General features: G+C 42.5%; 1 protein-coding gene across 4 annotated transcripts in view; it reads left to right on the plus strand.

The window, feature by feature from the left end:
- The window catches only part of Atg4a (autophagy related 4A cysteine peptidase), a 54,037-nt gene that overhangs the window by 31,732 nt on the left and 9,108 nt on the right, over positions 1–13,197 (plus strand). For 3 of the 4 annotated variants that reach the window (XM_076918199.1, XM_076918200.1, XM_076918201.1), the window contains 7 exons: positions 2,445–2,516; positions 4,427–4,525; positions 7,035–7,136; positions 7,323–7,395; positions 10,216–10,295; positions 10,860–11,050; positions 11,173–11,251. In XM_076918199.1, the coding sequence (XP_076774314.1) occupies positions 2,445–2,516; positions 4,427–4,525; positions 7,035–7,136; positions 7,323–7,395; positions 10,216–10,295; positions 10,860–11,050; positions 11,173–11,251 (696 nt within the window). Of the gene's footprint in view, positions 1–2,444; positions 2,517–2,558; positions 2,645–4,426; positions 4,526–7,034; positions 7,137–7,322; positions 7,396–10,215; positions 10,296–10,859; positions 11,051–11,172; positions 11,252–13,197 lie in introns of all 4 variants that reach the window. The other variant, XM_034485111.2, reaches the window with a different exon arrangement.

Genomic DNA, 13,197 nt, shown 5'->3' on the forward strand with positions numbered 1-13,197 from the left:
CTAGCTACTTGCAGTTGATAGAAAAGAGGCTTGAGTTTTCCCACTTACCACGGCATTCTTAAGCGGTAGCAAAGACCTGGTGCTCTGAAACCACAACTACCAAAAGCCTGTGCTGGGACGTTACTTCCCAGGAAGAGATCTCCAGAAACCCTTAGCATAGAGTAAGGGAGGGGAGGAAGCTCAAAGGGCAGGAGCAAGGCCCAGCATTTTATTGGAGAATTGTGAATGGTGAAGAGATCTTGTTGAAGTCTAACTTGGGAAAGGGGCCTTTTTCCTTCTAAACCTTCCCTTCCTTCTCTAGGACTTAAAGTGAAGGGGTCGATGAGAACCTTTTCTAGTGCTGCTTTCCAAAAACCAGGGAAATCAAAGGTGCCAATATGCCCTTATTCAGATACTAATTTGTAAATGTTTTTGCTCCCTTTGTTTTTTGAAAGAGGGTGGTACTCTATACCTCAAGCTTACCTGCAATTCTAGAGCTCACTATGTAGACCAGATTGGCCTCAAATTCACAGCAATCCTCCTGCTTCAGCCTCCAAAATGCTGAGATTTATAGGCATTCAACAAAGTGCTCATCTGGGAAATGCCTTTCAAACTAATTTTTCTTGTTGTTTTCATTCCTTCCTAGCATAGAGCCAAGTTAGAAGGTATAGACCCTGTAAAGGCAAAAAGGACCTGTGTAAACATTTAAAGGGACAAGCATATAATAACAGCAACATTTGGCACAGACTTACTGCATACTGGATATCAACTAAGTGCTTTATAAATGTATATGTGTGTATATATTGACTGTGTATCCATTATCTTGTTTAATACTATAGCTCTTCAATGAAGTAGGTATTGCTACTCCTCATTTTACAGACAAGAGAACAGAAGCTCAGAAAACTTGAATAATAAGTTTATGTACACAGTAAGAGCAGAATCTGAGTTCAAACCCAAGTTGAGTCCCACTCCACTATGAGCTGGCCTTGCTTTTGTAATTCTCTTGTCTCCAGCTAATGAGCAGTAGGGTTATAAGAACGTGCCACCACATTCTTGGATCGGGGCTGACACTCAATTTGTAGAGGGCCTAGCATGCACAAGTATCTCCAGTACCCCATAAACTGGGACTGGCGGCCATTCCTGTTATCTCATCACTAGAAGGGAGAGGCAGAAGAATCAGAAATTCAAGGTCATCCTCTGCAATTTTGAAACCATCCTAGGATACATAACACCTCTCTGACCTTCCTGCCAGACAAGAGAAGAGAACCCTTATTCCTTTTCTTCTTGGTTATTTATTTAGTTTATGCATTTGCATGTTTTGCCTGCATTCAGATCTGTGCACCAGGCAGCCAGAAGGTGGCATTAGATGCCCTGGAACTAGAGCTACAGGAGGTTGTAGGCCACCATATGAGTGCTGGAAATCGAACCCACATTCTCTGGAGAAAAAAACAGTTCTCATAACCACTGAGCTGTTTTTCCAGGCCAAGAACTCTTACTCTTAAATGTTGTACATCTTCCCAAATGGGGGTTAGGTGCTAGGGACAACAAAACGAAAGAAAATACACACAGCTCTATTTTTTCCGTTTTCTCAAAGAGATGGAATTAGAAACTATTGGTAAAGTTTGGATTTCCCTTTCACTTTCAAAAACATATTAACTATAGATTCCTTACTGAATATGCATATGTATATAGTATTGAGAAGAGGGAGAGAGATGACTAGAGAAGACAGAACCATATCCAAGTACGGGAGGAAATGGAGAAGCCATAATGGTAGTGATAGACAGGACTTTGCATCATAGAATGCAAGAACTACGTTTGAAAAGATATGCAAGATATTTGTGATGTTATACATCTACTTACATGAAACGCATACACAGAACATTCGGTACTACAGATAAAGTTCTTATACAGTTAGCAGGGAACATTTATTTCCTTCCTTTGTAACTATGGATAAAGTTCTACTACAGTTAGCAGGGGCATTTCATTTTTAGTTTAAATGTATGTATTCGCACCTTTGCTCCTGCATATGACCTTCCTCCAAACATATAAACTCCCAGTTTTAGATATAGGTAGTGGGTACTGACACAATTATCATTAAGGTTGGAGATGATTGCCTTAGTGGGTTATCTAAGATAATTGCTTTTGCTATTTCTTGTCACTTGGGCATGACTTCAGTGGTAATACCTGTCAGGATCCTGAAAACTGTTGAGATTGAGAAGGAGACAGGAAAGTATTATCATTAGAAGAACCTGTAGAGTAGCTCTGGTCAAAATGAAGGTAAAGGGAAGTATTGAAATTATTAGACTCAAATGTGATGAGGTTTCCTATGAATGCCCATAGTCCTGTAACAATCAGTTTGATTGACTGTTTGAAAATGAGGTTGCTGCTGGCATAGAAGTCAAATGTAGGCATTTTTTAAAAGATGGGATATGGTGATTTAATTTTAACTTTACATTTAATTACAGAAAAATCTAAGCTGTTGTCTGATATAAGTGCTCGTCTATGGTTTACATACAGAAGGAAATTTTCACCTATTGGTAGGTATATCATTTGTTGTGCTCTGCTTTTTTTCCTTGTAGATAGCTTGCCTGAGGTTATCAATGACATCACAGAAACCTCAGAATTAACAGCTCACTGTGGCAAAGAATTTGATTTAGGGGAGCAGGTAAGTTTAACATTTCATCCAAAAGTGTCATTGTGGAAGTAGCCCATCCCCTGTGACTCCATTCTGTTGTACTGTCACACCTCGAGTCATTTCAACCCACCAAGTGTTCATACAACAGATAATATCACCTTTTTAAAGAAAAAAAACACATAAGCTTTAATTGGGTAATATCTAGTTATTAAATTACCTTCCATCACTATATGGCCTGGGCCTTTAAGGAAAAAAAAATAATTTCTTCTATTTTTTTTCTTTATCAGATGAGAGCATTTTGATATTCAGAGATAAATTAAGAAAGACTTCCTTAGAATTTATTCTAGTCTCTCCCTAGCTGCCATCTATGGGGGAAGGAAAGGAAATTCAATAAGTTCAATGAATTTGCTCCATCTGAGAGACTTATAAAATGTTTGTGAGCAGTGCAGCCACTCTCTAGTATCATGGAAAGAAGGAAGATGTCCACAAGTGGTGGAAGTTACTCTCCTAAAAGGAAACTTGTCTGACCACTTTTGATACAGGATTGGACCATGTAATTGGAGTGAAATTTACCTTCCCATGGTGGGCCAAACCTGAAGTCCACCCAAACATTTTCTTTGCTCTTCAAGAAGTAGTAATACAAAAGAACAGTCTTTAGTACCCATCATTTCTAAACTGTTAATGTGCCCTGGAGGAAGAGATCTTTACAGAGCTGAGCAATTTGTCTGAGTCAACCCTCGCAGTGTCTTGGTGATAACTGAGCTGGGTGTATGTGGACCTCACCCTACCTTTTCTGTACTAACCAGACGTTTAATCCCTGCATTAGCAAGAGCCTGAATGTTCTCCTTCCAGCTCACAAATCTATTCACTTTCCTTAGTCTTGATATGGTAATGCTTTAGTCCCTATAACAAAGGGATCAGAATAAGGGAGAATAACTTGCCCCCCCCCTTTTGGTACAAGAGTGATGAGTTTTTTGAATTAGACATCTGAGCTCATACCTCTAGAATACTTTTCTATTTCTAAGTTGGAAAAAAAACATTACCTGACTATGTTGGTCCTTTTGAATAGGACTCCAGTAGAGCTCAATCTGGCCACACGTGTGATTTTACATCAAATTTTCATACAATGGAACCTAGTTTATTATTATTAGCTTAATTTCTGTATTTAAAGATATAATGCATTTCTAATTTATCAGTAGCATTTTATGTAAGAGCAAACTCATAATACCAAGTATCCTGTGCAGGTTGCAGAACTGCTAGATATGTTCTCAGTTAATTCTTAAAATGCCCACTGATAGTAAGAAGAGTTTGTACTTAGATTGTATAACTACATATCAGTCTTCTGCCTAATCAGGGTTCTATCATCTATTTATTGTTTTAAACTTCATTAAGTACATTTATGGGAGTTAAGGGCCTTTCATATGTCTTTGATCATTTTGACATCCACACTTGGTGGCAGTATTTGAGCATTAGCCAAGGTACTTTGCTTGTTGATAGTCATACATAGTTATAGATAGTCACTTACCAAAATAGAATGCATGCTCTGCAGTCTCCAAGCAAGAAACCTAAGGGCATGTTCAGTCATTTGTTTGCTTTGTCTTTGGCTGTAGAACCTGTCTCCACTGATTCAGTATTACTGTCACACATTCCATTCCTATATCCAAACCCTATGTGAGCTCTAAATACATTTATTATCTCTCTTTTCGGAGTTCATGTATATGTATGTGTGGCTTTGTAGTTTCAAATATGCTAATGACTGAGAAAAGATTAACTCAAGGAACATATTTTCATGCCCATCCATTTTGCCAACAGGGGGAACAGGCCCTTCATCTGATGCCGGCTGGGGCTGTATGCTGCGCTGTGGGCAGATGATGCTGGCTCAAGCCCTCATCTGTAGACACCTGGGAAGGGGTGAGTTCCATTTGCTCTACAAATGGTTTCAGAGACATATGCTATATTACTTGTTGGTATTAGTTTAAGAACATTCCACAACAAAACTGAAGATCCTGAATTGCTTTGTAACAGCTCAAGTAAGGGACTGAAAAGTCAACCAAGCCCATCATGAGAGAGAAATAGCTGAAATGTCCTCATGCGAGACTTATTTTCCTGGGACAGAATTAACTTGGGGAGATGAATTTAGAATTTCCATTTTTGTTATTCTTTGGAAGTGTCTTTTAAAATTTCAGATAAAAACACTGTGGCCCTAACCTGGGCATGGTGGTACATAGCTTTAATCCCAGCACTCAGGAGGCAGAGGTAGGTAAATCTCTGTGAGTTTGAAGCCAGCCTGTTCAACTATAGAATTACATGTCAACCAGGACTTCATAGAAAGACCCTGTCTCAAAACACAACACAAAATAAAAACCTGTGGCCATGGTGGCTTATACCGATAATCCCATCACTTAGAAGGCTAAGGCGAGAGAACTGCTGTGTGTTTGAGGCTAACCTGGCCTGCATACTAAGTTTCCAACCAGTCTGGGCTACAGAGTGAGACCTGTTTCAATAAACAAAACAAAAACAAAGTAAAAAGATAAAGAAAACAGGAAGAAGGGTGTGGTGGGCAGACTGTTTCTTGATTCTTTTTAAAATACCCATGAGGCTCAGGATGTGAGTGACCTAAAGGAAGTGTTTAATAAGGAAGCTAGTGCTATTTTGGTTTTGGTTGAACTACGTCCATTTGATATTGAAGAAATCCTTAAATTAGTTTCCTTAGGGAGGTGGCTTTATTAGTTAAGAACTTTCTGGTAATTCTGTTTTTGTGTTCTCTGGGACATATGCATGCTTCTTCATGGACCCCTGTGGGATGGCCTTGGATGAACACCCATTCAGACATTCAAGTCTAAGTCCACTTTTCTATGCTGTTAAGTAGCTGACCTTGCTAGCTGTTGGCTAATCTCACTGTGCACACTCACAGGTCCTGTGCCAGATTTTGGAGAGGATCTGGAGCAGGCTGGGGAGTTTTAGAGCTTATTGTCTTCCTGCCAGAATTTTGGATATTCTGTGCTTGCCTTCCCTGTGTTCTGCCATCATCTAGCTCACAGATGGGAAAACTGAGGTCCATGGCAGTGAAGTGATTTGTCCAGGGCGAAGCAGTATAGATGTCAGAATATAATGCAGATACTCTGACTCTGTGTCCAGCAAGTGTTATACATACTTTTTAATCTAGATGTATTATTGTTTTAAGGGATAAATCTACATCTTATTAGCATATATTAATTGTATAAAGAAGTAAGTTTTATTGTGAAATGTCTATACATTGTATATATTTTGATCACATATATAGCCCAGGTGGGCCTAGAACTGATCCTGTAACCCAAATTAGTACAAAATTAATTTTTGATCCTCCCGCCTCTATCCCTGTCCCCAGAGCATTGATATGATAGCTCTATACCACCATGCCTGGCTGTTTGCATGTATGAAGGGTGTGTGTATGTGTGTGTATGTGTATGTGTATGTAGGCCAGAGGTTAGCACATCTTCCTTAAATCTCTTTCCACCTTATTTTTGAGAGAAGGTCTCTCACTGAACCTGGAACTTCCTGATTTTGCTAGACTGGCTGGCCACCAAACCCTAGGGATCCTTCTGTCTTTGTCTGTCTAGCACTGGATTATAGGTGCATATTACAACCACACTGGATATTTTACATTGGTGCTGGGTTTCCAGGCTATATTCCTCATGTTAGCAAATACTTTACCAACTGAATTATCTGTTTTGTTTTGTAGAAAGAAAGGTCTTGCTGTATATAGCCTAGGCTAATCTTGAACTCAAAATATAGTCTAGGCTGGCCTTGAGCTTGAAATGTTCCTGCCTCAGCCTCCTCAATGCAGGAATTATAATATTTTTCTTTCTTTTCTTAGTATGCATTTTTTAAAAAACTACTTCCTTTGCAATGAATTGTGTATATTATTTCCACATAAACTCTTGTATGTTAGAGTAACACTTCCCCTCATGAGACCCATTGGCAGTGTTGCCAGAATATAAGAGCAAAAGCCATTGCTGTTTGTATAGAGGTGAGACACTATGGCATCTGAGTTATAAGCCTCTTGGTATAGCTGCCAGGAAATACCTGTGTGATACTGTTTCTATGTAAACTTTATCCAGTTCCTGCTTTGGGGGCAAGTTAATTCTTTGCCTCAACTTCATCTTCAGCTTTTAAGTTTCTTACACATACCAGACAAGTTGTCTACCATGTAGCTACATCCCTCCAACTCTGACTTTTACTTCATACACGCCAATCCTTAGAAGTTGACAAGTTTGCAGCATCTGCTATCTTAAATGAAGGGTACTTAGGAACACACCTACCTTACCATTCCTGCCTTCTGGATATAGCTCTCTTATTTTTCTTCTAACTTATCGCCTGGTAATAAGCAGTTGTGGTTTATTTATTTATCTTTTTTTATCCCTTCCCTCCCCCACAAAAGATTGGAACTGGGAGAGACAAAAAGAGCAACCCAAAGAGTACCAAAGGATACTGCAGTGTTTCCTAGATAGAAAAGACTGTTGCTACTCAATCCATCAGATGGGTAAGATCATCACATTTCTAGTTTCAACGTGGTGCCTATAAACTTTTCCTTCACCTTACTTATATATGGCTGCACTAAGTTGTCCGTCTACTTTTTTTTCCTTAAAAAATAAAAATAAATAAAATCAGGACTCTGTGGCTCATGAAAGGTATTTTGCTAACATGTTAATTTTTCCACATAAAACAGCACAAATGGGAGTAGGAGAAGGGAAATCTATTGGTGAATGGTTTGGACCAAATACAGTTGCGCAGGTGATAAAGTAAGTAAACGTTTGGCATCTGCTTGTTCTACTTGCTCCTTATGCTTCCATCCTCAGCTAGCTAAACCTCGCATCAGCTTAAGTATGCTTGCAATCCTCCCCTTCTTGCTAAGCCATCAACCATCTCTACCATTTTGTTCACATACTTCTTTGATGTGGATAAGCGTAGACCTCTGTCTTGATCTATCAGAGCTGCAATCACTGGTATCTATATATGTGGCTGTACTTCAGGACTCTGTTTCTGTTTCTCACCCTACAGATGGATGCTCATGTGCCAGGGAACCATCAGCCTGAGGGTCTTTTGAATTGAAAAGGTTCATACTAAGTGACAGAGGCTTAACTGGCATAGGCAAGAAATAGACTCTGATCCTGTATAGTATTAAAGACCTGATTAATGGGCCAGCAAGATGGCTCAGTGGATAAAGGTGCTTGCTGCCAAACCTGATGACCTGAGTTTGATCCATGGTGGAAGGAGAGAACCAACCCACACAAGTTGCCCTCTGACCTTTACACATAAAGCATAGCATTACTGCCCCTTAATTAAAATATTCTTTTTAAACCCTCACTAATTCATTTAGCATTTATTGGATGCCTTTATTATGTAAGTACTGGGTATACAGAAATAACAGAGACACAGTCATTGTCTCAAGGAATTTGCAGCCTATTGGAGCATAAAAATCCCAAAGGAGTCTTGGAATCAGTTTGTCATCTGTTAGTAGGTTTAAGGTAATGCTTTCATTTTTTTTTCTTCACATTTTACAATTTGTCTTCTCGCACAAGAGATGAGGTAGAAAGGTCAGGTTGTAAATGGGGTGAGTATGGTTAGCACCTACATCTTCAAGGCATCTTATCTCTTGTAGTTCTCTCCTTCCTGACAATCTGCCAGCGAAGCAAAACTGAAGGCAGAAACTGCATTTGTCTTGTCATAGTTGTCCATAAAACTGCCTACTATGTATAAGCACCCAGTAAGTGCTCCATGAATAAATGGAATTGGCAGCCAGAACCCGGGGCTGGATGTAGGGATCAGAAGATGGAGACCATTAGGACTCCTTTGCTATAGCATATTTCAATTTCTTGGTATTATGACTCCATATAAAGTAGAAAAGGGGTTTTTGTCTCGACGGTTAACCAGTCTTCAATGAATAGCATGTTTGGAGATGTGCACATGAGGTGAGTAGTCTGGATTTCCTGGGATCCAGGGAAAATTTGCATCTTGGCTTTATTCCCTGCTACCAGTGCAGCTTTCCTGGGACCACTTTCTTGCCTTAGTCAGAGTATGTTCTGGGCATCATTACCCCTGCTGATGAGGAACTGGCCATATTCCAGAAATGCAGTAGGGAAAACAGCATGGTAGAATGTATAAAACATTTGAATGACTAATCCAAGCCTCAAATCTGGTTTCAAATAGAATTTTCCTCTTTCTTCTGCATTTTGAAGTTTCTAACAATAAACAAATGGAAGATCCTTCTTTTTTGTTTATTTAAATCAGCATATTATGTTAGGTACCATTATGACATTTGTAATCAAAGTGTTCTTATGGGTTTTCTTCCCTCTGTCACTCCGCCCCTGGTTATTTTTGTCTTCCCTGATAGGCTGGGCCTGAAGATTCTTTTCCTCTTGTATGCCCCATGTGTCCTTTTGCCTACCCCCATCCATCTTCATCTTCATAAGAATTTAAGTATGTTCAGATTTGTCATGGTTGCCTTTAATAATAAGAGCACATATGCTCTTTAACACAGTAAAAGACACATGACTTATACCCTGGTAAGCCCATCATAATGTGAAAATATTGTAAATCGCAATGTCTTTATTGTATCTACACTATATTGAATATTGCAGCTCAACAAATGAGCAGTTTCCCCTGACGATCAGCTGGCTGACTGGAGCTGAAGCTCCCTGCAACTTCTCAGCATCACCGGAGAGTCTCTTACTATGTGTGACTGTCCTGGGAATGATTCCAATTCAAACATCGAAATTTGGTTTCTACTGAGTACATGTCACTTTGCACTATCCTAAAGTAAAATATAGTAATAATAATAATAATAATAATAATAATTAAAACCAGTGACCATAAATTATGTCACTATTATTCTGAAAAAGGTAATGAATTAAAATTAGTAGATTAAAAGTGTAACAGGGCTGAGGAGATGGCTCAGTAGATAAGGTTATTGTCGTACAAGCATGAGGACTTAAGGTTGAATCACCAGAAACCATATAATTAATAAAAGAGCAACGAGCATATAACCCATAACCCCATCAGTGGGGGACAGATACAGGAGGATCCCAGGGACGGGGACACACACACACACACACACACACACACACACACACACACACACACAGTGCTAGGGACCCAGGGCCTCATACATAGTAGTCAAGTACTCTGCAACTGAACCACAAAAGCCCCCAATATATATATTTTAATGACATTATTAGTTTTTTCCTTTTTAAAAGGAAAAACAATAATTTAGAGTATCTTTTATTTAAGGAAACAAAATGTGTTGGAATTTTAAGGACAAACACATAGATGGCATTTTTTTTCTTCCAGTAGGAATTCTGACATTTGATGAGGCAGATTCTTCCATTTTTAAAGCAAGATCTTCTTTTAGAAGTTCAGATACAGTGGCTCTGTGGTAATCTCCAAAGCCCTGGGCATGAAATGTCCTAGAATTCTGTCAAAGAAGCCAGAGCTAACGAAGCACATACTTTGTGGCTCAGCTCAGTGTGTTGTGACATGAGTAATCTGGGAATGCATTCTACCATTTCCAACTGATGTCCTCATCTTTTCCAATTGTGATTTCATTATATGTTGCTTCACAGAAAACTCGCTTTATTTGATGAATGGAATTCCTTGGCTGTCTATGTTTCAATGGATAACACAGTGGTCATTGAAGATATCAGTGAGTCCCTGGGCTGTTAACCTTCTCATGGGTGGGTGTAGTCCCTTTTGTAATTCAGAAATCTGGAACTCAGTAGATATTGTGGCCCAATCCCCAAGGACAGGGAGCCTAGGAGAGTAGAGCGGCCCTGTTCCCTTCCTTTCCAGTCTTCTGAAAGGGAAAATCTTCGTTGTAAAGAAGCTCTGAGTGTCTATAATCTGTTGACCCACAGGTAGATGGATCATAGAGGCTGGCCATTGCCCTGGCCTGCTTTCTTTGCAATTAAAGTTAGAAAAACCCAAATATATAGTCTCTGATTCTGAGTTTCTCAAAGACTAATTTAGAAATGAGATTCTTGGAATCAGTTCAGAATACCCGTTGGACACTAAGAAAATGCTCAATGTCTAATAGGAAGATCAAGGATCTGAATGAATAGCCTGGAATTTCCATGGGACGTGGAACTGGCAAAGGAGAGGGCCTTCCAGGCAGGGAGAGCAGCATGCAAGGTTCCTGTGTTTTACCTTTGGAAAGGTCCTAGTGCTAGATAGTCCCGACTCATCCAAATGTCTTGCCTTCCATTTCTAGAGAAAATGTGCTGTGTTCTCCCTGCGGGCGCTGCTGACGTAGCTGGTGAGAGCCCTCCTGATTCTCTGGCTGCTTGCAGTCAGAGTAAAGGCACCTCTGCCCCGTGCCCAGCCTGGAAACCCCTGCTGCTCATTGTGCCCCTTCGCCTGGGTATAAACCAAATCAATCCTGTGTATATTGAAGCATTCAAAGTAAGTGTCCTTTTTTCTTGAATCCATTGCTGCCTGCCCATCACACTGCACATGTCAACACAGAGATCCGTGAGCAGCAGTCCACAAGTGAGTTGAGAATCTTGCATTCTCTTTCCCTTTAGGAGTGTTTTAAGATGCCACAGTCTTTAGGGGCTTTAGGAGGAAAGCCAAATAACGCCTATTATTTCATAGGATTCTTAGGTAAGAAAGAATGAATTGCAAGTAAGTTATCATGGGCCAGGGAAGGGTGTGGGGCAAAAGTATTCCTGGGATATAGGTTCTGGTGAGTGGGCATTGCTTTAGCTTAGGGATACTGTGGCCTCTGGTCAGCTCCTTCTGTCTCCAACCTGATCTATATAGAGTGATTCTTGTTTCCTTGTGCTTGCTGGACACCAGGTCCCCATTAATGCATCTACTTCTGCCTCTTGGTGGGATTGTTTTGCTCTTTCCTACCAGTTGGACACAAGGTCACAGCATTGCTCCAGAAGGGTTCTCTTTTGCATGTGGGTCCCAGGACACTGGGGATTCAGTATTTTGGTTTTGCTGATTTCCTTCTTATTGAAGTTCAGGCAACATCCTTAGAGCATCCACTTGTTTCCTAGGCCAGCAGGAATAGACTAGCTATCTCAATAGTTAGAGTCATGAGCAGGTAAGAATTAGAAGATGCAGAGTTGTCCCTTTCCCAATATTGTGACTATGCCTTTAAACTATGAACCTCTATAATTTGCTATGGTAGAGCACTCCATTAATCCCAACACAAGGGTAGGCAGGGGCAGGGGCAGGGGCAGGGGCAGGGGCAGGGGCAGGGGCAGGGGCAGGGGCAGGGGCAGGGGCAGGGGCAGGGGCAGGGGCAGGGGAAGAGGCAGAGGCAGAGAGGCAGAGGAAAAGGCAGAAAGGCAGAGGCAGAGAGACAGAGGCAGGTGCAGGGGCAGAGGCAGGCAGAGGCAGAGGCAGAGAGGCAGAGAGGCAGGGGCAGGAGCAGAGGAAAAGACTGAGGTAGGGGCAGGGGCAGAGAGGCAGAGGGGCAGAGGCAGAGACAGAGACATAGACAGAGATGGGGCAGAGGCAGAGGCAGGGGCAGGGTCAGAGGGATAGAGGCAGAGAGACAGAGAGGCAGAGATGGCAGAAGCATAGATGCAGAGGCAGAGAAGCAGAGGCAGGAGCAGGGGTAGAGGCAGAGAGACAGAAGAAGAGAGGCAGGGCAGGGGCAGGCAGAGAGGCAGGAGCAGAGGTAGGGACAGGGGCAGGGACAGGGTAGAGGCAGAGGCAGTGGCTGAGGTAGAGAGGCAGAGGTGGAGCAGAGGAAGAGAGGCATGGGCAGGGCAGGGCAGGGGTAGAGGCAGAGGCAGAGGCAGAGAGTCAGGGGCAGGGGGCAGGGACAGAGGCACAGGCAGGAACAGGGGCAGAGTCAGGGCAGAGGTAGCAAGGCAGAGAGGCATGGGCAGGAGCAGAAGCAGAGGCAGAGGCAGATAGGCAGAGGAAGAGAGGCAGGGGCAGAGGAAGAGAGGCAGGGGCAGGGGCAGAGAAGCAGAGGCAGAGAAGCAGAGGCAGGAACAGGGGCAAAGGCAGAGACAGAGAGGCAGGGGCAGAGGAAGAGGGTCATGGGCAGGGCAGAGGCAGAGAAAGGCAGGGGCAGAGTCACAGGCAGGAGCAGAGGCAGAGGCAGAGAAGCAGAGGCAGGGGCAGAGGCAGAGAAGCAGAGGCAGGAGCAGAGGCAGAAGCAGAGGCAGGGGCAGGGACTGAGGGACAGAGGGATAGAGGCAGAGGCAGAGAGGTAGAAGCAGAGAAGCAGAGGCAGAGAGGCATGGGCAGAGGCAGGGGCAGGGGAGGAGCAGAGGCAGAGGCAGAGAAGCAGGGGCAGGAGCAGAGGCAAGGGCAGATAGGCAGGGGCAGGAGCAGAGGTAGAGACTAAGGTAGGGACAGGGGCAGAGGGACAGAGGTAGATAAGCAGAGGCAAGAGAAGAGGCAGGGGGCAGAGGATGAGAGGCGTGGGCAGGACAGGGGCAGAGGTACAGGGGCAGAAGCAGAGAAGCAGAGGCAGGGGCAGGAGCAGAGACAGAGCAGGGGCAGGGCCAGGGGGTAGGGGCAGAGGCAGGAGCAGGGGCAGGGGCAGGGACAGGAGCAGAGGCAGAGACAGAACCAGGGGC

This window comes from Arvicanthis niloticus, chromosome X, assembly GCF_011762505.2.
Source record: "Arvicanthis niloticus isolate mArvNil1 chromosome X, mArvNil1.pat.X, whole genome shotgun sequence".
Lineage (NCBI taxonomy): Eukaryota > Metazoa > Chordata > Mammalia > Rodentia > Muridae > Arvicanthis > Arvicanthis niloticus.